The sequence below is a fragment of the Acanthochromis polyacanthus genome, chromosome 8 (assembly GCF_021347895.1).
Source record: "Acanthochromis polyacanthus isolate Apoly-LR-REF ecotype Palm Island chromosome 8, KAUST_Apoly_ChrSc, whole genome shotgun sequence".
Classification (NCBI taxonomy): Eukaryota; Metazoa; Chordata; class Actinopteri; family Pomacentridae; genus Acanthochromis; species Acanthochromis polyacanthus.
Window position 1 is genome coordinate 1597597 of NC_067120.1, and position 22590 is coordinate 1620186.

General features: G+C 43.4%; 1 protein-coding gene across 2 annotated transcripts in view; it reads right to left on the reverse strand.

Moving 5' to 3' along the window:
- The window catches only part of LOC110957217 (chromatin remodeling regulator CECR2), a 45056-nt gene that overhangs the window by 3433 nt on the left and 19033 nt on the right, over nt 1-22590 (reverse strand). The window contains exons 2-17 of one of the 2 annotated variants that reach the window (XM_022203121.2): nt 19882-19976; nt 16511-16694; nt 15219-15346; nt 14910-14993; nt 14029-14096; nt 13711-13871; nt 9737-9826; nt 9333-9483; nt 7847-7976; nt 7715-7752; nt 7542-7633; nt 7328-7454; nt 6354-6727; nt 5526-5675; nt 3859-4630; nt 1384-3352 (exon numbers count right to left, since the gene is read on the reverse strand). In XM_022203121.2, the coding sequence (XP_022058813.2) occupies nt 1384-3352; nt 3859-4630; nt 5526-5675; nt 6354-6727; nt 7328-7454; nt 7542-7633; nt 7715-7752; nt 7847-7976; nt 9333-9483; nt 9737-9826; nt 13711-13871; nt 14029-14096; nt 14910-14993; nt 15219-15346; nt 16511-16694; nt 19882-19976 (4613 nt within the window). Of the gene's footprint in view, nt 1-1383; nt 3353-3858; nt 4631-5525; nt 5676-6353; nt 6728-7327; nt 7455-7541; nt 7634-7714; nt 7753-7846; nt 7977-9332; nt 9484-9736; nt 9827-13710; nt 13875-14028; nt 14097-14909; nt 14994-15218; nt 15347-16510; nt 16695-19881; nt 19977-22590 lie in introns of both variants that reach the window. The other variant, XM_051952396.1, reaches the window with a different exon arrangement.

Consider the following 22590-nt stretch of genomic DNA (forward strand, 5'->3'; position numbering starts at 1 on the left):
CTTCTGATATTCACATTTTCAACATTTTGGGGAAAATTTTGAATACTTTTTGGTGTAAAAAAAGAAACGTTAAAAAAATGTTTAAGAACATTCACAAAAAAAAAAAACAAAAAACAAAATCCAGCCAGTACAACTTCTGATATTTCAGAAAATATCAGAAGTTTTACCGACTCATTTTTTTTTAAATATTTGGGGGATTTTTTTTAATAAAATTTTTAAGGGAAACATTTAAGGAATTCCTGGAATTTTCTTCCTGAAGGTTTTGCAAATTTTCCGAAATTTGTGGGATTATTTTGCTGAATGTTTGGGTTTTTTTCAGAGGAAACAATATTTTTTGGTGCCCATAAATGAAAACAACAGGAGGGTTAAGGCGCTTTTCCATGAGCACCTACTCGGCTCCACTCTGCTGGGTTTGTGACGACACACCAGACCTGTACCGTGGACAAATAAAGAGGACAAGACTTTTCTGTTTTTGGTGGCGGACCAAAAAATCCAGATGGAGCTGGACGGAGAAAGTTTATCAGGAGGTCTCTGAGCGGACGGCCGCCCATGGATACAGCAGGAAAATGAAGCAGAAAAAGCTCATAGGTGACATCACTCCATCAAGGACCACAACGGCCGGAGTGGGTCAAATCAGAGGTGTTGGAAGTGGTTTAGCCAAATGAACGCCATTTACGGCACCTACCAGCGAGCAACAGGAGGGAGAGTGTCCTCGACTCCACCGCTGGATTAATGAGCGTTTTGTGACTCCACCCACGATGAGGTGGAACTCAACTGTGATGGAAAACCACCTAAACCGTAGCCTAGCCGCGCTAGACAACCCCCGGCAACGAATTTAATTCTCTACCAGGGTGGGTCTAGTTACCCTCGGTAAGCCTCGAGGTTGGATGCTCCTAAAACTGGCCGATGAATCACCATGAAGGGTAGAGTCAGAAGGCGGGCGTAACTAAGTGACGACAGAGGCGCGACGATTCTGACAGAAATAATCGGAAACAACCATAGAAACAAGGATAGACAAGAAGATGGCTGCGCACAACAAACAGTTATCTTTGACTCGGCTTTGGCCACAGCCCTTAAAGATTTGAAGCTAAAATTCAACTTGAAAGATAAACAAAGGATGGCACTGAAGTGTTTCATTGAGAAGAAAGACGTATTTGGACTTATGATTTCCAGCATTCTAGGAACTACATCAGCCTATTCGTTGCTGATTGGTTGTATACCTCCCCAACTGCTGCAGAATGATTTGAAAGAAAACCTTTTAGCCCGCCTCCCTCCCTGTTGAGAGTTCCTAGACCCTTGCGTCTTCAGACCTGGGTCTAGCGCGGCTAGGTTACCTAAACCGAGTAGAGTCGAGTAAATAGCAGCTGTAAGTAACATTCTTACCCTGGGTGTAGGAAACGTTCTGGTGGAAGGCTCCTCTGCTGGATCATCATGCCCTGGAAGTGTCCTCCAGGCCGAGGGTGTCTGTACATGGCCATGCGTGTCTGACCCGGGGAGAACGGCAGCTGCTGGGGCCTCTGCAGCGCCTCCATCAGGTGTGGGTGAGGTCTCTGGGCGGCGTAGCGTCCCGGATCTGGGTACGCCTGGCCGGGATAAGGGGGTCCGGTTCCACGGCCCTGAGGCATCATATGTGGTGGAGGAGTGCCGCCCTGCTGCATCCCTGGGTGCAGCGCTCGAGGGTCATACATGAAACCCGACGTCATGTGTGTCTGAGTGCTCCTACGGCGGGCGGCAGCGTTGTGACTGTCCAGGTCGAGGATCTCTTTAGGACTTTCAGGCTGCTCGGTGCTCTCGCTGTGAGCTGGCTTCGCTGGGCTTCCTCCTCCAGCCTGCTCTCTGCTCTCACGCTTCCCCTCCTCAGAGCCTCCAGGATGTGGTCCTACGTCATGGGCAGGTCCAGGAGACACCAGACCAGTCCCACTAGAGCCTTCAGAGCCCAGAGGCGACACGCTGCTGTCCTTGGATGGACCGTTGGCTCTGGCGCCGGCTACAGGGAGGTAAGCGTTGGGTGGCATTGGCTGCTGAGGCTGGTAATGAGATCGATGCCACTCCTCTGGGGGGTAAGAGCCTCTACCGTTGGCCTGGTTGTGGACCTGTGCTTGAGGATGGGGCTGGGGGTAGTAGCTCTGCTGCTGGTACTGATGAGGCGGGTACATGTTACCGTGAACTTGAGGGTGCTGCTGGCCGGGGATGTGGTAGGAGTAGCTCCCTCCCTGCTGGTGGTAGTTGGGGTGGGGGGCAGCACTGTGGAGGGCGTTCATGCCTTGGTTGTGATATGGGTGGTGGGCAGATGGAGGCATGGGCCTGCTCGTGTTTGTCTGGTTGTAGTGTGGATGTGGGGGGTTTCCCATGCCGTACGGACCCATTGCTCCATTCACCTGGCCCTGGGAGTGAGGGGGCACGGCTGGGCTGTGACCTTGTGCTGGCCCTCTTTGAGGCTGCATGCCAAGATTATTACCCACGAGCTGCGTTTGATGGTGATTGGGGCTAAAAGCCTGATGTTTATAGATAATATTCGGCTGCCCAGATGTCACCACAGTGTGCTGCGGAGAGACGGCGGTGGCTTCAGAGTCTGGTCTACTGGTTGGCTCACTGGGTCTCTGATCTCCATGGTCTGCTGGACTCGGCTGGGAGGGTAACAGAGGGGCAGGATGACTGGGTGGCAGAGAGGTGAGAGGGGCCGGCTGGGGGGGTCCAGACTGAGATCCTTGAGTGGCACCGTGTGGCGTCCCGTGCACCGGGCTGCTCTGTGTGGGGCATTGTGGTGAGATGTTTGGGGGGGCATGATGAGGAGGGAGCAGGGAGGCGTGTTGTTGCGTGTTCTGGGTCACCGGTCGGGGGGAGCTCTGTGGGAGGCTTTGAGGGGGGGTGCCACCAGAATGAGGGTGCTCCTGTTTGTGGGTGTTCTGCTGGTGTTCACTCTGAGCTGTCTGCATTTGTTTTAAGCTGCTCTCTGATATTTGCTGAGTGGAACTCTGAGATGCGGCGACATGCAGAGGTGATGCATTTGGGGGAGGAAGTGTGGGACTCGGAGCATTCTGTTGTGGACTGTTTGGTTTGTGCAGACTGGGGTCAGTGGAGGTGGGGTTAGATGAAACAGCAGCAGCCATGTTCTGCTGAGGAGGACAGCGGCCGGCAGAACGTCGCTGGAGATCGACTTCCTGCTTGTGGCTCTCCGGTCCAGAAGGATTCTCCTGTGGTCTTCCCGGGTTCGGTGGACTTTGCATCCTATCTTCTGGCCCACTGTAAGGTCCGGGCAGGCTAGGGCGCTCTTGGTTAAATGGAAAAATGTTTTTGTGTGTCTTGGCTTCAGAGATGTTGCTGGCAGCCATTTTGTTCTCTGAAGGTATGCCTGTTAGTAAAGAATAACAAAACAAGTTAGCATGTAAGAATGCTGTCAGGGAGGTTTAGTTTTGGAGATAATTTTGCAATAATTATGAGTACAACATTCACAGACTAAATAAAAAAAGAGAGAAGATCTAGAAACAACTCAAGTCTGTTTTTCATGCTACTTCTCCAAACTGATCAGCTGAACATTACAAAACCCACAAATGAAAAAAAGAGCCACGTTTGGTTCAATTCTTCCTGAACCTGAACTGATGACATGTCGTCACTTCTGCAAGAAATTTAACTGAACTGATGAATATTCAATTTGCCGCTCACTGTGACAGATAATTACAATTTAATTGTCAAAAGCACTCGGCAGAGAGAAAGAGAAAGCATGGGGGCTGCTCTGACAAACAAACAGACACCAGAGTCTAGAAGGAACATTTATGCAGAAAAAGGTCAGCCTGCGTTTGGGTTCTGTCATGCAGAATTCAGACGGCTGGTGAAAGTGCTGGAGAAGGTCAGGTCTACCTTTGGGGTGCGAGTCTGTCTGTGGCGAAGGCTGGCTGTCTGGGCCTTTGTCTCTGGCAGGACGCAGCAGCTGAACCTCCGGGGCAGGGGGAGGCTGTTGAGAGGGGTGAGCTGGGATGCTGCCAACTCCTGATGGGGGCCCCGGCTGCCTAAAGTTGCCTATGTGCTGACCAGCAGGGGGTCCAGAAGAGGCTGACAGCTGCTGCAGGGCCAGCATCTCCGGGCTTTCCAGCATGGAAGCCAAGCGTGCCCTGCCCGAGGAGTCCGGGTGGGGCACAGGGGGCCGTAAGGACATGGGCCCCTGGGAGCTGGCTGCTGCAGACATTTGATACTGCGCATTAGAGGGATGGTGGGGGTATCCAGCAGCTTCCGGCCATGGTTTATGGTTCACTGGAGGGGGGATTCCACCGTAGCTAAAGCCACGTTGGTTCACCATGTTGGGATCCTGCATGCGCATGCCGTTATGCCTCTCCTGACCCTGGTGGTTCATCCCGGTCCACATGCTGGATAGGCCCATACCAGGAGGCCTCATGCCCGGGTAGTTGTGCTGAGGTGGCCCCTCTGGTCCTGCAAATCTGTTGCCCATGGGATGCATGGTGTGGCCCTCTGGACGGTGGTGGGACGGGTACATGCTGGCTTCAGGAGGAGGTCCAGGCTGGAGGCCCATGGGACGCGGGCCCAAAGAGGGGCCGTGAGTCGGACCAACGTAGGGGTGCTGCTGGGGAGGCTGCTGCTGGTTAGGATCCATTGGATACCTGGGGCCCATGTTATGCTGGGAAAACAAAGAAAAATAGGGTAAGGTTTGACGTTTGATCCGTACACCTGTACAACAGAAATAACCCTCCTGTTGTCCTCATTTACAGGCACCAAAAATACTGTTTCTTTGTCGGAAAAAATAAAAAAATTCTGTAAAAAAATTCCCCAAATTTGACAAGAAAATTCTTGTAAATATTTTTTTAAAATGAGTAAAAATCTTCCAATAAAATCCTAAAAATATCTAAAGTGATTCCATACATATCAGTAAAACTTTTAATATTTTCTTTAAGAACATTCACATAAAAATCAACCAAAATCCAGTGAAATTTGCTGGTTTTGGGTGATTTTTATGTGAATGTTCTTAAGAAACATTTTTTTTCCCCACCAGAAATGTTCAAAGATTTTACAAAAATGTTGTAAATGTGGACATCAGAAGTTTCTCTGTGAAAATATATACCCCCCCCCCACATTTTCAAAGTTTAAAACAAGTCAATCTTGACCCGCAGGACAACATGAGAGTTAAATTTAAGAAAGTTTAATGTAGTAAATATATTTATATATCACCTTTCACAGATACAGAATCACAAGGTGCTTTTCAACAATAATGAAACAAAAACAAAGTTAAAGGTATTAAAGGGCCTGTCAGAATAAAAACGTTTCAACCGATCTCAGCTACAGAGGAAGAACATCCACAGGTTTGGTTCTAGAGCCTGGAAAGCTCCGTCACCACAGGCTTTGTACTTGGAACGAGGGACAGCAAGTAACTTTTGTTGGCCTGACCTGAGAGCTCTATTCGGGGCGTACGGCTGAAGGAGACTGGACATATACCGCGGTGATCGGCCACGTAAAGCCTTAACAATAATCACCAGCATTATAAAATGTACGCCTACATTAAAATGTGTCCTACACACCTGCAAGTTGAAGTTGTGAGGCAAGTGGTTCAAGTTGGGGTCTCCGTGTCTGGAAATGTGCACTGGGTAGGCGAAGCGGGGATCCATGGCCATTCTCTGGGTGTACATGTGTGGACCATGAGGGCCGGGAGGACCAGCCGGATGACGGAGCTGAAGATGAGAGTATTTTAGATGCAAATCAAGAGAAAAACATTAACCCTCCCGTTGTCCTCATTTACAGGCACCAAAAAATATTGTTTACTTGACTGAAAAAAAAAAAATTCTAAAAATTCAGCAAAACAAATTTCCCCAAATTTCTGAAAATTTGCAAAACTTTCAGGAAGAAAATTCCAATAATTCCTTCAAAGTCTCCCTCAAAAGTTTTATTTATAAAAAATCCCCCAAATTTGGCAAGAAAATTCTTGTAAATATTTTCATAAAATTCGTAAAAATCTTCCAAAAATCCTAAAAAATATCTAAAATCAATACATATATATCAGTAAAACTTCTAATATTTTCTTTAAGAACATTCACAAAAAAATCTACCAAAATTTGCTGGATTTTGGTTGATTTTTTGTGAATGCTCTTTCATTTCTAATATTTCTTTTTTTTTCCACCAAAAAATGTTGAAAGATTTCCCCAAAATGTTGTAAATGTGGACATCAGAATTTCACTGTGAATTTTATTTTTTTTTCCTCCACATTTTCAAACTTTAAAACGGGTCAATTTTGACTGCAGGACAGCATGAGGGTTAAGCTGCCGATGAAATGATATTCATCAGCAGATAAAACCTGATAAACTAGATCCAGAGGTTTTGGACCATGCAGAGTGAAGCCGTCCAGTGGATACCTGTTGCCCTGGGTGGTACAGCCCTCTGACGTCTCGTTCATGGAGGTGGTGCTGTAGATTCATATGGGGGTGAGGGGGGCCCTTAGCCCAGTGAGGGGGGAGCGGTGGTCTCGTCATCTTGCCGTCGTCTTCCTCTGGGGGTGCGCTGCCTTTGCCTCCTAGAGAGCTTCGCTTACGTTGGACTTGTTCGGTGGCTCTGATCAAACTCCCAGGTCCTACATGTTTGCTGCCACGGTTACGCTTTTTGTCCTTGCGCTCCTTGTCCTCTCGGCTGATGTGGAACTCCTCGTCTGTGTCGCCGTCCTCTGAAGGGAAGTGTTTCAGTATTGCCCGGCTAAAACACCGTTCTAGAGACTCCGCCATGATGGTGTACTCTGAGGATAGAGGGACAGAAGTTATCACGTACAGTCACATACCTGTAGAACATAACGGCTTTCATTTACAAGCACTCACTTCCTTCTTTTACACACAAATGCAGACCAGCACACATGCCACATAGAGCACAAAGCCACTCCTCATTCTCAGCCCAGTGCTGCTAAATGACCAGGTCAGAGGGCGTCGGTTGACCCCTGCTCCTCCAGCCCCTTCCTTCTCCTTCTCCTGCTCCACCCTGGGCCTCCTCACCGCTCTCCTCCCCCTTATCCCTGGGGAGAGTATTCAGCTGGATGGATGGCTCCAGACAGGGGGCTTAGGGGCTGGAATGTTTCTCTGGCACTGCAGGGCTCGGAGCCCCCTGAGCACTGGAGCACAACTCAATCACTCCCCATTAATCACTGTCAAGGCTGCCCTGGCCCCGGCCCCAACGCTGCACCGAGTCCGGCCCCCTTTCTTCTGCGGTCTCTCCCACTCTCACCCCAGAGATGCAGATATGCACTTCTTTCTCACCACACACACGTACCAAATGAATTCTGAGGCATTTGTCTGGTACAGACACCAAACTGGTAACGGGGGACTTTAGAAACTGTTTTTCTCACCGCTGTCTTCTCCGTTGTATTCCATGCAATTTTCAAACATGAGCTTCACGTCGGAACAAAACTCTTCCTTTGCAATGTACTCGCCGTCATTGAGCTTCTTCTCAATGGTGGACAGGTCCATGGGGGTCTGAGGGGATTGGAAGAGCAGCAAAAATCAAACAACACACATAAAATAAATCCAGTTATCAGTAAATACAATGACGGTGTTTTGTACCTGGATGATCTCGTGGTAATTGGGGGCATAGGACTCATCAACCGGCTCTAAGAAAGGCCAGGCATCTTTATGGGCTTTCAAGGCTTCCAGCACTGAAGAATGGAGATCAGATCAGACATCAGAACAGACATGAAGGCAGACTGACACAAAGCAGCAGGTTTCTGTGAGCGTACCTTTGTACAGAGCGGTGTAGTCGTCGTCTATTTCATAGCTGAAATGTCAAACACAGGGCGCGTTACAATAAATCAACCTGGAGTGATTCAAGTAGAAGGCTGCTCTAAAGGTAACTGTAGTCAGCCTCTTACAATTCTTTATTCTTGCGTGTTCTGTGGACGGGAGAAGACGGCTCTAGATTCAGGAGTTCAGGCGGCAGGTCTTTTCCTTGAGACAACAGCCAGGCCTTTTCCTCTCGCATCTTTCGCCTCTTTGCTCGCTCTAGAAAAAGAAAAAGGATGAACACAAGGGGCAATTAGAAGCACGAACAACTGCCTTTGGAATCTACATTAACCCTCCTGTTGTCCTCATTTACAGGCACCAAAAAAATTACACAAATTTCCGAAAATTTGCAAAACTTTCAGGAAGAAAATTCTAATTATTCCTTAAAAGTTTCCCTTAAAAGTTTTATTTTTAAAAAAATCTCACAAATTTGTCAAGAAAATTCTTATAAGTATTTTGAAAAAATGAGTAAATTTTTTTTTTTAAAAATCCAAAAAATATCTAAAGTGACTAAATATAAAACTTCTAATATTTTCTTTAAGAACATTCACATAAAAATCAACCAAAATCCAGCAAAAGTCGCTGGATTTTGGTTGATTTTTTGTGAATGTTCTTCAGAAATATTTCTTTTTTCCTACCAAAAAATGTTCAAAGATTTCCCAAAAATGTAGAAAATGTGAACATCAGAACTTTCACTGTGAAAATATGTATTTTTCCACATTTTCAAACTTTAAAACGGTTCATTTCTGACCCACAGGACAATGTTTTGATCGCCTTTTCCAGCTTTGTAGCTACAGTTTAAAGTGAACTTGCTGCCTACTGAGGCTGTCAGGGAGTGAATGGAAAGCAGGCCTTGGCCATCAGAGACAGCAGCAGCTCAGATAAGCAGAAGGAGAGCGATTCATTGGCCGTCGTTTCTTAGGCCCAGCTGATCAAAAGAGCAGAACTGAGTACAGAGAGTGCATATGTATCACTGCTTTATCTTTCAACATGAAAGGCAGAGCGGCCTGCCAGCCCCCTGCCGTGTGGATTAAAGATGTTTGAGGGAGGATTCCACATATGCAATCCACACAGAGAGTAGGCCAGGTCCTGCTGTTCATCTATAATACATTAATGAGGCTCCTCCACTGAAGCACAATCAGCAGTTCATTAACCCTTGACAGATGACATCAGAGGGAGGAGAAGAAGAGAAGTGATCCCGTGATTAAAGGCCCTGAACATTCCCTCTCACAGTCTCTGTGTACGATACATAAATCACAAGGCTTTGAGTGCAGCTATGCTACTGCACATTCTTCAGCCGTCTGGAGACAAACTGCAGCGATGAAGACGTGAAAGGCTGTGTGTGGGGTGCCCTTGACAATCCTTTCTGTCCTTGATAGAACCTCCTACCTGCTGCTGACAGATCGCTGATGAAAGAAAGTGAAGTTATTGCTGCTTCATTTGTATGTTGTAACCTTTCTGCATAAACTACCACCAAGCCTGCTGTAGGGCCACCCTCTGGGTTATTACTGAGATTTGAAATGAAGTTGAACAGCGTCCCATTTGCTTCTCCGTTCAAGTATTCATCCATCTTACCCTCCACAGCTTTGATCTTCTCCATCTTCTCTCGATGCCGTTCCTCCTGCAGAAGCCGTTCTTCTTCTCGCCGCTGCTCGGCCAGCAGGACCTGTCTGTCCAGCTCTTCGTCCTTCCTCTTGTCCTCATCTGTCACGGACTTGGGATTGTCCTGGAAGCAAATACACAAGTCTATTAATCTATCCTGGTCCCACATTAGGCATCTCATGAGATCTTCCACAGACAACACAAGGAATAATGTAGATAAGCAAACCAGAGAACAGATAACGTAAATCAAAAGATACTCCTCTGGGTGAAAAATAACTGACTAAGAACAGGAAAGTGTGTTTAAGTTTTAAGTATTGTTCAGTCAGTGCAGATTGGGTGTGTCCTGTTTCAAAAAGCATAAATGCAGACACACTCACCTCTTCCTCATGTTTGATGTGATTTTCAGAGAAGCGCTGAGACGTGCGAACTGGGGTCGGGTCGAGTAACTTCTGTTTCTGCTCCCGCTCCTAAACAGAGAGAGAGAGAAAAAAAAGAGAGAATTTAAGTTTGTTCCAATGATCCAATTAAATATGTGTAATAAGTAGCTTGTGTTGGTGTGAAGAATGTCAATAGAACATCCTTCAACTTTTAAACATGGAGCTTTTAATCCTGAAACTAGTCAACCATACGCATGTGAATACACCTGAATGATCTACCAGCAGGTATAACAAACGGTACAGGAGGAACACCAGCCAGCACAGAGCTCCGAGCAGATCCTTTGAAAGCCCGTCTAAATCAGGGACTGGCCTCTGCAGCTCATGTCAGAGTTTATCTGGGAAGCAGGACTGTGAAGACCTGCCAGCCTGGCAAAGCTAACAGCACTGAGCAGTGTCACAGTCGTGCTTCTGGACATCAATAAAACAACCAGGGAGACCTGAAACCATCGGCTATGAGAAGCCTCGGTGTGTTTGTGTGCAGGTGAGGCAGCAGAAGAGAGGGAAGATGTGGGGATTAAGAGGCAGTGAAAGGAAAGAGATGGGCTCAGAGGAGATGAGAGACGAAGGAAAGACAGATGTTCAAGATCTGATCCATGGTACAGAGCCCTCCACAGCTCCATCTCTGCCTTAGTGGGGAACACTGACGTCTCCTCAGGCTCAGTCCTCCCTACGTTACGACCAGCACTAAATTCCCACCACCATCCACTACACACAAGATGAAGTGCCGCTGGTGTCGCTGCTCAGAGAGGCTGACAGAATCCTGCAGAGCAGCAGAGCTGTCAGTCAACGGCCTCTATCCTGCCTCAAGGTGAGCTCCTGCCAGCTGTCAGCGCCCCATGTAATGGTTGGTGACAGCAGCCCGAGACACGTGGAGAAAAAGCACACACTGTATTTGGCACGCATGTACGAACACACCAACGTAAAGATGGATATTTATGTGCACACATATGAAACACGAGAAGGGAGACAGCGACAAAAGGATTGAGCAAAATGTCCTGCTGTGACATCAGTTAGATGTATTTGCATACAAGGAGAACATCAGTGGAATGTGCTTCCCTTTAACCGAGCCCGTTCTCTGAGCTGATTCTAATTAATCAGAGCGTTCCTCACACTCTGATCATGTCTGATAGAGATCATAAAAGATCAAGAGAGGTGTCTTTACAGGGATTTGTCTCGTGAAGTTATCGCGCTGTAGGAGAATATCAAGCTTTCAGATTAAACGTCTCTATGACACTCGTGTACGGACCAACCCAGCACCAGAACATCTACCATCTGTACGGGAGCTTCCACCATGAATAACCACCACACCGCTCTACTGATATTATGTAAAGAGAGACGCTAGACCAGGGGAGTCAAACTCACCTTTAGCCAGGTTCCACATTCAGCCCAATATGATCTCCAGTGGACCAGACCAGTAAAACCACAGCATAGTAACCTATAAATAACAACAACTCCTAATGGTTCCTTTGTTTTAACGCCAAAAAGTACATTCTGAAAATAGTCACATTTAAGGAACTATCTTTTTACAAAACATCATGAACCTAAATAAAACAAACGAGACAAAAAATTAAACAGAAAAAGCTACAAAGCCAGCAAAAATGGACAAACAACACAAAAACAAGACACAAAATGACAAAAGTAAGACAAAAAACAGAAGCGAGACAAAAAAGGAAACAGAAAACGACAAAAACGAGAAACAAGACGACAAAAACAGGACAAAAAAACAGGACAAAATCTTACAAAAATGAGACACAAAACAGCAAAAGCGAGAAACAAAATGATAAAAATGAGAAATGACATGAAACAAAATAAAAGAGACAAAAAACTTAGGACTAAATAGTTACAATCCACTATTTTACTTTATGATCCAAACAACTTGTCATGGTCTAGAAATGATTTTAAATTTATAGTTTTACTAATTTACAATCTGCAGTTAATGTCTTCTCTGTAATTTTCCACTTTGAGGGCCGGATTGGACCCTCTGGAGGACCACTTTTGGACCACGGGCCTCATGTTGGACACCCCTGCTCTATACACAGAGAACACTTTGAATGCTATATAAATGAGCAGCACAGCTGACTGTAACAGTGATGAAGGACAAGGCCTCATTCATCCATTGACCTTTAAGAATCAGTCAGTGACCCCTCAGCCGGCATCGAGCTGCCAGCAGGATTCTCTACCTCTCTGCTGATGATGATGATGGAGAAAGACTGGAAGGGTTTCTATAGCAACAGTCAGTGCTGGTTACACATTACAAGCGCTCCAACCCGTCTCTGGTACTATGCTACCAAACTATAACGAGAATACAGCAGGGGTGTCCAACATGAGGCCCGTGGTCCAAAAGCGGTCCTCCAGAGGGTCCAATCCGGCCCTCAAAGTGGAAAATTACAGAGAAGACATTAACTGCAGATTGTAAATTAGTAAAACTATAAATTTAAAATCATTTCTAGACCTTGACAAGCTGCTAAAATGCTAGATTGCTCCTTTGTCAATTTGTGTCTCCTTTTTTTAAAAATATTTTGTCTTGTTTTGTTTTTTTGTTGTTTTGATCATAAACTAAAATCCTCCATGGTTCAGTTCCAGGTGACTAAATGTTGTGTTCCTTTATAGACACTCTGTGATCTGGAAGTTGTAATGAGGAAATGATAAACCGAGGATGAATGTTGATGAAATTTAACTTATTTTTCTGAAGAAATTTCAGGTTGTCCATAATATTTAGTAAAAAGATAATTCCTTAAATGTGAACTTTTTCAGAATGTACTTTTTTGCACTAAAACAAAGGAACCATCAGGAGTTGTGGGTATTTATTTCTTGGTTATTATGCTGTGGTTTTACTGGTCCGGTCCACTGGAGGTCAGACTGGACTGAATGTGGAACCTGGACTAAGCTGAGTTTAGACACTCCTGGTCTACAATCTTCCTGAAGTTAACCCTTCAGGTTTGACAGGCATCCTAACTTTAAAAACAAAAACACCATTTATCTGCGGCAGAACCTCTCATAACAGAAAGAATCAGTGTATTTTCAGCCTAGCAGCAGTGACTCATTTAAAACAAAAACAAAAAACTATGAACCATTTGCTCAAACTGGATTCTGTAAAAAAGCAACAAAAAAATGGAAATTCTGTGCAAATTCTGCACAACCACGATGCCATCAGTGACTCACCTTTTGTCCTCCATTACTGGTAACAGATGCGGGACATGTTGATTCAATTTTCCCCCCATTTTTGTAACATAAATAATCAAATAAATTCAACTTTAAAGACAGTTTTACTTCTCTGTGTTGCTGGTCATTTATAACACTTTACATATTTCAGTGAAAAATGAGCTTACAGTGAATAAAAATTTGATTGTTACTAAAAATGCACAGAAACTGTTTGGGGTTCAGAGGGTTAAAGGACTGATGCCAGCTTCTGTGCCAAGCCGGCGTGCAGAATTAAGGGCAGGCAGAGAACAGCTTTCCTTTCCGTTCCTCCACCTGTCCTGTAGCTGGCACAGTTAAGACTCCTCCATCCTAAAAACAACCACCGTAGGAGGACAGTGATCTGTGACGGAACATATAAGCAGCTGAACAGAGAGGACCGCTGGGTGAAGCACAGCACAGATTTTAGCTTAAGTTGAGGTTAAAATGTGTATAGTTAAGATTTGATAAGCAGTTATTGGCCATTTATTGGCAAATAAAAAACAAAAACATCGGCCAGCAATCCGATTTACATGAATTTGTACCTTTAATGTTGGTTGGTCTTTCTGTTTTTGACAGTACTCTTTTACATGCGACACATTTAGCTGAAACCGTCTCACACAAAGATGCATCAACGTCAGGCAGTGTATTATAGAGCGTGCATGGAGTCAACAGACCCAGAAGACATTATGCACTGCTGTAATGAGGACTGTGCTGCTGTCTTCGGAGTGTCTGACCTTGTGCTCAATCATGCTGCTGATCTCAGGCAGGAAGTTCTGGCTGATGACTCGGTACAGGTGGCGGTCCTGTGGAGAGGTTTTGTCCTTGATGCTTTCTGCCAGACTGACCCACTGTTCCTCTGTATCACACACCAGGGACCAAGCGCCTCGCTTTCGGCCTGCTAGAAGGACAGAGGAGACGCACTGGATCACTGATTCTAGGGCAAATTTGTAGACGCAGTTAACTGAGAGTAAAAGAAACGGTCGTGACAACTTAAGGGACGAACACGTAGTCAGCGTTAAGACTACACGCTCATATTCATGCAGTCCTCTCACCTGTGCTCGGGGGAAGATCCTCCAGGCCATTTTCTGTCGGCACTTCTGATACTTCACTTTCCACCTCACTGAAAAAAAAACGAGAAATAAATCCAAATTTTCCCTACAAACAAAAATCCTACTATTCTTCACTGCCTGTAGACACCATGATCCTATTATCACAGTAGAACTGTTTTAGAGCTTTAATCCAGGTTCTTTTCTCCTCACTAGATCCTTGCTTGTGCTCTATCCTGTACTTTATGTATCTAGCTGCTTGTATTTAATATTTTAATGTTTGTTGTTATTGTTATCTGTCTGTTTTTGTTTACTATGACATCTGTTGTTGCCTCTCTTCACCAGGTCAGCCTTGTGAAAGACATCTCTATCTCAATGGGTCTTTTATCTAGATAAAGGTTAAATGAAATGAGATGTAGGTCACTTTGGATAAAAATGTCTGCTAAATGAAACCACAGAACTGTAACATGTCCAAAACTGTTTTAAATAAAAGAGCAACTGTGCTTTATAAAAGAATTTACATGATGCTTCTCTTAGCGCTTTTTGTTTTTTTATAAATCCTACACACACATGGGGTCAGAGTAGAAATAATTCAAACCGTTACTACATTTCAGATTCAGTCGTGGGCAAAGAACTCGTAGCATGGATCTTCAAAAGTCTGATTCTGTATTATTTTCTAGAACACTGCAGTTTTTACAACTTTTTTTGCTTCATTATATAAATATATAAACTTAACTAACGTCCATGCAGCCAAAGACCGCATGGCAAACAGTTAAACGCATGCTTTCTTTGACACATCCAGTACATCTGTGCCACACGTGCACGGCTGTGCGTCAGTATTTCCCTACGTTAACCCGCTGGCACCGACAACAAACAGCTTTTTTCACCTTAGCTGAGGGTCCTCTAACTTTCTCTTCTTTGGTGGTCTCCCCCTCTTCTTTTTCTCCGGTAATGTTAGCTCAGCTGTTTCACTGTTGAACAGAATAAAACAGCTTTTAAAAAATACTGCCTTTTAACATGAGTAATTAGCAGCAGAAGGTGTGTATAATTAACCTCTGTAATGAACCCTTAACAGGCCTGTAAACACGTGCTGAGCTCCTACTGCAGTTACAGCCTCACCGCATGCACGAGTTCACTGCAGAAAACGTCACAGCATTCATTCTTGGTGTGGAATCACATCAGTCAGTGGCGTTTACCTGAGCTTCTCTGCTTTCCTCTTGACCGGCTCCTCTTTGTACATACGAGTACCATAGAAGTACCAGTAGAGGGCCCCATTTCCATCTTGCCCCAGGGGTTCCACCCTCAGGCTATCTGCATCCAAGCCCTGAAAGAGGAGGGGGGTAGGGACATGCATAGCATCCTTAAATTATACATGGTACCGTGTTTCTAAAATCATCTGTCATTAGCGCATGAAGTCATTTTGAGCTTCCACAGCTGTGAATAAAACACACATGAAGCACTCATGGTTTCCTACTGAATGCATGCATGAATTCAAGCAAGTAAATTATTTAGATGATTCTTATCTAAAAATTGCATGAAGGTGAACACTAATTGCACTTTAGTTTACAGCAGCACATGTATTTAACACTATTCTGTCAGCCACAATCTTAAAAAAAACATAATTCTGATCATGCTTTAACCCTCCTGTTGTCCTCATTTATAGGCACCAAAAAATAATATTTCCTTGTCTGAAAAAAATCCAAAAATTCAGCAAAAAAATGTCCCCAAATTTCTGAAAATTTGCAAAACCTTCAGGAAGAAAATTCAAATAATTCCTTAAAAGTTTCCCTTGAGAGTTTTATTTTTAAAAAAATCCCCCTAATTTAGAAAGAAAATTCTAGTAAACATTTTTTTTAAAAATGAGTAAAAATCTTCAAAAAAAACCACAAAAATATCTGAAGTGATTACATATATATCAGTAAAACTTCTAATATTTTCTTTAAGAACATTCACAAAAAAAAAAATCAACCAAAATCCAGAGAAATATGCTGGATTGTGGTTGACTTTTTTGTGAATGTTCTTAAAGAAACATTTTTAACATTTCTTTTTTTCCGCCAAAAATTGTTCAAAGATTTCTCAAAAATGTTGAAAACGTGGACATCAGAAGTTTCACTGTGAAAATATAATATTTTTCTACATTTTCAAACTTTAAACTGGGTCAATTTGACCAGCAGGACGACACGAGGGTTAAAAGGCGACAACCAGTTGTAGGTGACCTCAGGTTCTCTGATCTAGAAAAACCCATCATGGTCTGAATTCAAACACCTCCTGACGACAGCACACGTGCACACAGCGTGGTTGTACTGACTAACGGAGCTTCAGCAGTGTCAGTGGAAACCCTGAACCGTTACCCACAACTGCGTGGTTTCGACTTCAAGCCACAAAAAAACAAAACTCGACACTGAGCAAAATGCTTGAAACCCAAGTTTGAACAGAGTGTGTGTTCTTTCCAGACTCCTTTAACTGCTGACTCCTGTAAGTGTCGTACCTTCAGCAGGTCAAAGACGTCGGCAGCATCCAGGCGGTAGTCACAAAGTCTGTGCAGCAGCTCCACCTGAGTGCGAGGTGGGAGATTCTCAAAGGGCCCCTCTCGAAGTGGATTGGGCTTCCCCTCTTCCAGCTCCCACCGGTAGCTGATGATGTCATCAAGGTAACTGCTGAACGCCTGGGGGCTGCACAGGAAAAGCAACCACACCGTCACCGTCTGTCTTTATCAATAAAATCATCAGCTATTCTGGCACAAGATAACTAAACGATTCACCCCTAATAATGTCTTTAAATATTAAGAGAGACTAAATGAGTTAAGTCAGGTGGCAAACATGAGGCCCGTGGTCCAAAAGTGGTCCTCCAGAGGGTCCAATCAGGTCCTCAAAGTGGAAAAATTACAGAGAAGACATTAACTGCAGATTGTAAATTAGTAAAACTATAAATTTAAAATCATTTCTGGACCATGACAAGTTGTTTGGATCATAAAGGTCGTCGTTTTGGGCTTCCTTTTTAACGTGTCATTTTGTGTTTTTTTTGTCTCGCTTGTGTTGTTTGTCTACTTTTTTGATTTTGTTTCTCACTTTTGTCATTTTTTGTCACTTTGTAACTTTTTGATTTAATTTTTTGTCTCTTGTTTTTTTTCATGTCATTTTGTTTCGGGTTTTTGTCGTTTTCTCTCGTTTTTGTAATATTTTGCCGTGTTTTTGTTTCCTTTTATCTCATTTATATTGTTTGTCTACTTTTTGGTTGTTTTGTTTCTCACTATTGTCATTATTTGTCACTTTGTAACTTTTTTGTCTAATTTTTTGTTTTGTTTCTTGTCATCTTGTTTCTTGGTTTTGTCTCATTTTTGTAATATTTTGTTTTGTAATATTTGCTTTTATTGTTTTCATCATAAACTCAAACACTATATTGTCCAGTTCCAGATCTAAATGTTTTGTGTTTTTGTAGACACTCTGTGATCTACAAATAGTAATGTGGAAATGATCAACTGAGGCATAATACTGCTGAAATTAAATTTATTTTTCTTAAAAAACTTCAGGTTATTCATGTCGTTTTGTAAAAAGATAATTTTATTTTCTTTTGTTTACAGAGATACACCAATGAGGATAAGAGCAACAAATTCAACTGCAAATGCTTTGTGACATTTCAAGCCAACGACACGTGTTTTAAAGTAAACTGGAATCATTTCTTTTAGGAAACAAGCGAGGTTCAAACTATCACAGCGGTTGGAAATATGGAGGTGGGGCTGGAAAAAAAAAAAGAAGCCGTTTCTTTGAATGGGAGTTGGGTTGTATCTCTGCTATGAGCCGGTAAATAAATGTTGGTTCCGGTTCAGGTCTAGCCGATTAATCTGAACCTTTCAGTTCCAACTCAGATGAACAGAACAAGGGCGAGGGGCAGGGGTGAGCATCTATGCAACAGCGCAGAGAAAGAAAGACAGAAAAAATGGCTTATCTTGAAAGAGCAGTGTGCACTTTTCACACAGCTGCAGGCTACCCCCTCCTATCTACCCCGTCTCTCCTCCTTTCTGCCCCTGGTTTTCTCCAGCATCCTCCCTCCCTCCGTTCCCCCGCTCCGGCAGAGCGTTTAACGCGTGCGGATGAAAAGGGCAGCTCTGTGAAAGGCCGGCGCTGAGCAGCCACCCCCAGGATGCCAGCGCCTGTCCAGTCCAATAAAGCCGCCTGTCCTCCTGCTACTGGCTGCCTGCTTGGAAAACTGGATCACTGCTGCCTCTAAGCTTATCAGTGCACTGTACCACTATGCTGCTTTCTAATGACAGTAGGAGGTGCACAGAGGGGGAAACCCCACAACAGATCGATTACATTTGTGGATTTGACTAGCAGCCTCCTCTGTACACTCACTTTCTCCCATCATTTGATTGTGGAGGAGAGAAAAGTTTCAGTGGCTGATCTGCTTTCATGCGCTGCGGTGGCAGTCGAGCATGATTTCACCACAGCACCTTTCACAACCATACGGTGAGTAAGTTCTGACTCCTCAGTCAGTTATCACAGCACTGACTCACACTTCCATGGAAGGCTCCTGGGTGCCATGACTAATCTGAAGGAAATGGAAATACTTCATTTGCCTCGACAGGAACAAAATTAACTTTAAAATGTTAATTGATTATTTTCCACCATGCCTTTGATATTTGATTAAAAACTGGAGGAGATGCTTCCATCTCCTCCTACAGTTGTTTTTAGAGTTGCTAAAATTAAATTTTCCCACACTAAGCAGCAATGAGATGGCCTATATTACCTCGCTCAGAATGAACTGTACCTCAAAACATTAACCCTCCTGTCGTCCTCATTTACGGGCACCAAATATATCCTCGTCTGCAAGAAATCTAAAAGTTCAGCAAAAAAAAATTCCCCAAATTTCTGAAAATTTGCAAAACCTTCAGGAAGAAAATTCCAATAATTCCTTAAAAGTTTCCCTCAAAAGTTTTATTTTTAAAAAAATCTCCCAAATTTGGCAAGAAAATTCTTGGAAATATTTTCAAAAAATGAGTAAAAATCTTCCCAAAAAAAAAAAAAAACCTAAAAACATCTAAAGTGATTCCATATATATCAGTAAAACGTCTAACACTTTCTATAAGAACATTCACATAAAAATGGATTTTGGTTCATTTTTATGTGAATGTTCTTAAGAAACATTTTTAACATTTCTTTTTTTCCACCAAAAAATGTTCAAAGATTTCCCAAAAAGGTTGAAAATGTGGACATCAGAAGTTTCACTGAGAAAATAAATTATTTTTTCACATTTTCAAACTTTCAAATGGGTCAGTTTGACCTGCAGGATGACACGAGGGTTAAACTATATCATATTATTTAATTGGATGCAGTGCAAAGTAGTGCTGAGTTTAACTTCAGTAGAGTAAATCGATATTTGAGTATAAGGTTGATTTTAAGCTCTTATATTTCTTCATATTTCTGATAAAAATATTAACTTTGTTAAACAGAGTAATATTACATAGGAAAATATGTTTTAAAGCCTCTTTCTGGTGCTTTAAAGGGAAAAAGGTTTCACATGAGTGACATATCAAATGATTCACAGCGAAAAGTGAGAAGTTCAATGAACTCATCCCAAGTTCTCTTCTTTTAGCTAACCTTCAGACCACAAGCTTTTAGGATCACATGACCACCGAGTCATTATTTAGTGCTGAAACTTTTTTCCAAAGAAAAATTGCGTACTGTACTTAACCTGACCCCAAAACTCTGAACTCTGTGCGTCTCTAAATGACTGGAATCCAGTGAGTTGTGATATTTTATATGCTCTGTACGCGTTTCCAGTTTAGTAAAGCTTCCCCTTCTACCATGACCTGGCAACGTGTGGCAATATGTTAGGTTTTTTTGTCCATTTCATACTTACGTGATGTCGGTGCGCTGGTAACATCCCTGCAATAGGCAAGCAATGAGGTCCCCCAGGAAGTCCAAGTCCTGCTCTGACAGGGCTTTCTCCAGCTCCTGGACACAACCAAAGAGGACACAGTCAGGACACCCACTAAAAATACTTTAACTTAATAAACAGGAGATAGAATAGCAGCACAGAAGGGACAGAGCGACAAGAAAACATGTTCCTGAATGTTGTCACAAATCAGCTGCACAATGATGGAACCAGATTAGTTTCAATGAACAACTTCAATTAGGTAAATAAGAGCTAAACATAGACAACTGTGAGCCTGTAAGAAGACGAGATGACATAAAAACACTCCAGTACACTCAGTGAGTTCTCAGCAAACATGACTGGAAGTGTATCAGTGGAAGGTAAGCTGGCAAAGGTAGGCAGCAGGAGGGATGACTGGAATTTCCAACTGGTCTCATTAGAGCTTCTTGGTTTGCCAGCGGTTGTTGGACTGTAGCTAAGGTTCAAGTTCAGCCATGACCCCTCTCCTGCCTGGCTTTGTGTTTCCGCCATTGAGGCTTTATGAAGCGGCAGTAACTGGCAAAGCAAACTCTAAAAGACCTGAAAGCAACCGAGGAAGGATGGCAGGCAGCAGGGGCCGAGAGCTGCGACACCGCCACGATCCCTCCTCTCCTCCGCCGACCAACCGAGACACGGCTTCCCAGCATGCACTGCTCTCTCCGACGATACCCGACGGCCGTGGAGTCGAGCGACGCAGAGAGAAAGACGAGGCGAAGGGGCAGAAATGTAACTTTCCCCATCAGCCAAAGTGTTCATTTCCATTAACGGTTACTTTTGCAGGATGTAAAGTGAAACCTTTAGACCAGGGGTGTCCAACATGCGGTCCGTGGGCCAAAAGCGGCCCTCCAGAGGGTTTAATTCCTTTTTGTCTGACTTGTGTTTTTTGTCTCATTTTTGTCATTTTGTTTTGTTTTTTGTAACTTTTTTTGTTGTTTTGTTTCTCACCTTTGTCATTTTTGTCCTTGTTTGTGTCACTTGTGCAATTTTTTGGTCTCTTTTTGTCGTTTGTCCATTTTATTTTGTTTTGAGTCATTTGATAAATTTTTTTGTCGTTTTGTGTTTCATTTTTGTCATTTTTAATCTGATTTTTGTAATTTTTTTTGTCTGAGTTTTGCCGTTTGTCTCATGTTCTTGTTGTTTTGTTTCCTTTTTGTCTCGCTTGCATCATCTGTGTAATTTTTTTGTTTTTTTTTGTCGGTTGTTCATGTTTTTGGCGCTTTGTAACTTTTTTGTCTAATTTTTTGTCTCTTTTCTGTTTTATCTCGTGTCATTTGTCTCATTTTTTTAGTCATTTTGTTCTCGTTGTCATTTTGTGTCTCATTTTTGTAATATTTTGTCTTGCTTTTTTTGGTCTTTTCTTTTCCGACTGTTGTTGTTTTGATCATGACTAAATATTGTGTTTCTTTGTAGACACTCTGATCTGGAAGTTGTGATGTGGAAATGATAAACTGAGGCTGAATGTTGTTGAAAATGAACACATTTTTCTGGAGAAACTTCAGGTTGTTCATGATGTTTTGTTCATTAAACATGAAGATTTGAAGAACAAACGTTTTTGCATGAAAACAAAGGAAAAATGTGGAGTTTTATGGGGTAATGCGCTGTAATTCAACTGGTCCGGCCCACTTAAGATCAAATTGGACTGAATGTGGAAGCTGAACTAAAATGAGTTTGGCATCTGAGCTTCATCCTGGAGCCCAACCAGTCGCTCATCAGAAAAAAGAACATGACTGCCTGCAGCTGACCACTCCCCGGTCTCAGTGGTGAATGCTTTCTAACAACAGACTTTTTCTCTGTGCCACCACTCCACTACTCCCTTTGGCATCCTCTCCTCACAACTTCAGGCAAAAGAAATCTGAAACAATCGGAGGCATGTTCAGCTATTGTGCGCTCACTTGTTCCTTCTCACTCTGCCTCTCTCTGGAGAAACCTAGCCGAGCTCAGAGGTCACCAAAGGTCAGCGTACACACCTCCCGGCCACGGAGAGTGACAGAAGCCAGGAGCCGACAAGTCAGCACGATGAGAACCAGAGGAGGAGGAGGGGAGGACCAGAGAGGAGGTTGAGGAAAAAGTTGAAAAACAGGATAAGATAAATGTTTCTGCTTGAGGTCAGAAAAGAAAAGAGCATGAAGGACAAACAAAAAACAACTTCGGCCTGAGGCTACGATCGACACATACCAGGAGAATGAGTCTGATGACAGCAGATAAAAATCACTCAAACCTCATGACTCCAAGGAAAAATAGATCATAACGTTAAAAACACACTAATGACAACTTACAAGTCTAAACATCAACATGCTCAAAACACGACAGACCGTGGATTTTAAGAGAAACCGAACGACAAGAGGACCTGAGGTTAGGAAAGGTGTTGTGCAAGTACGCCCGAGTGTCGAGAGAAAACCAAAAGATATTCTAAATCTTGAGGTAAAGATGCAAACATCTAAAGGAAACTTGAGCAACATTACAGACATAGTTTAACCTTGTGGGTGTTGAACGCATCACTGGCGTCCTGCATCACAAAAAATGGAAGAAGGATCAATTTCTTGTCAAGACCTGCGCCACTGTTTCACAACCTGAAGGTATCAGCTGAAAGGGTGAGCCCTTCAGGTAACATAACAGAAATCCCAAACTAGAAAGAGTACAGACAGGTCACTTTAC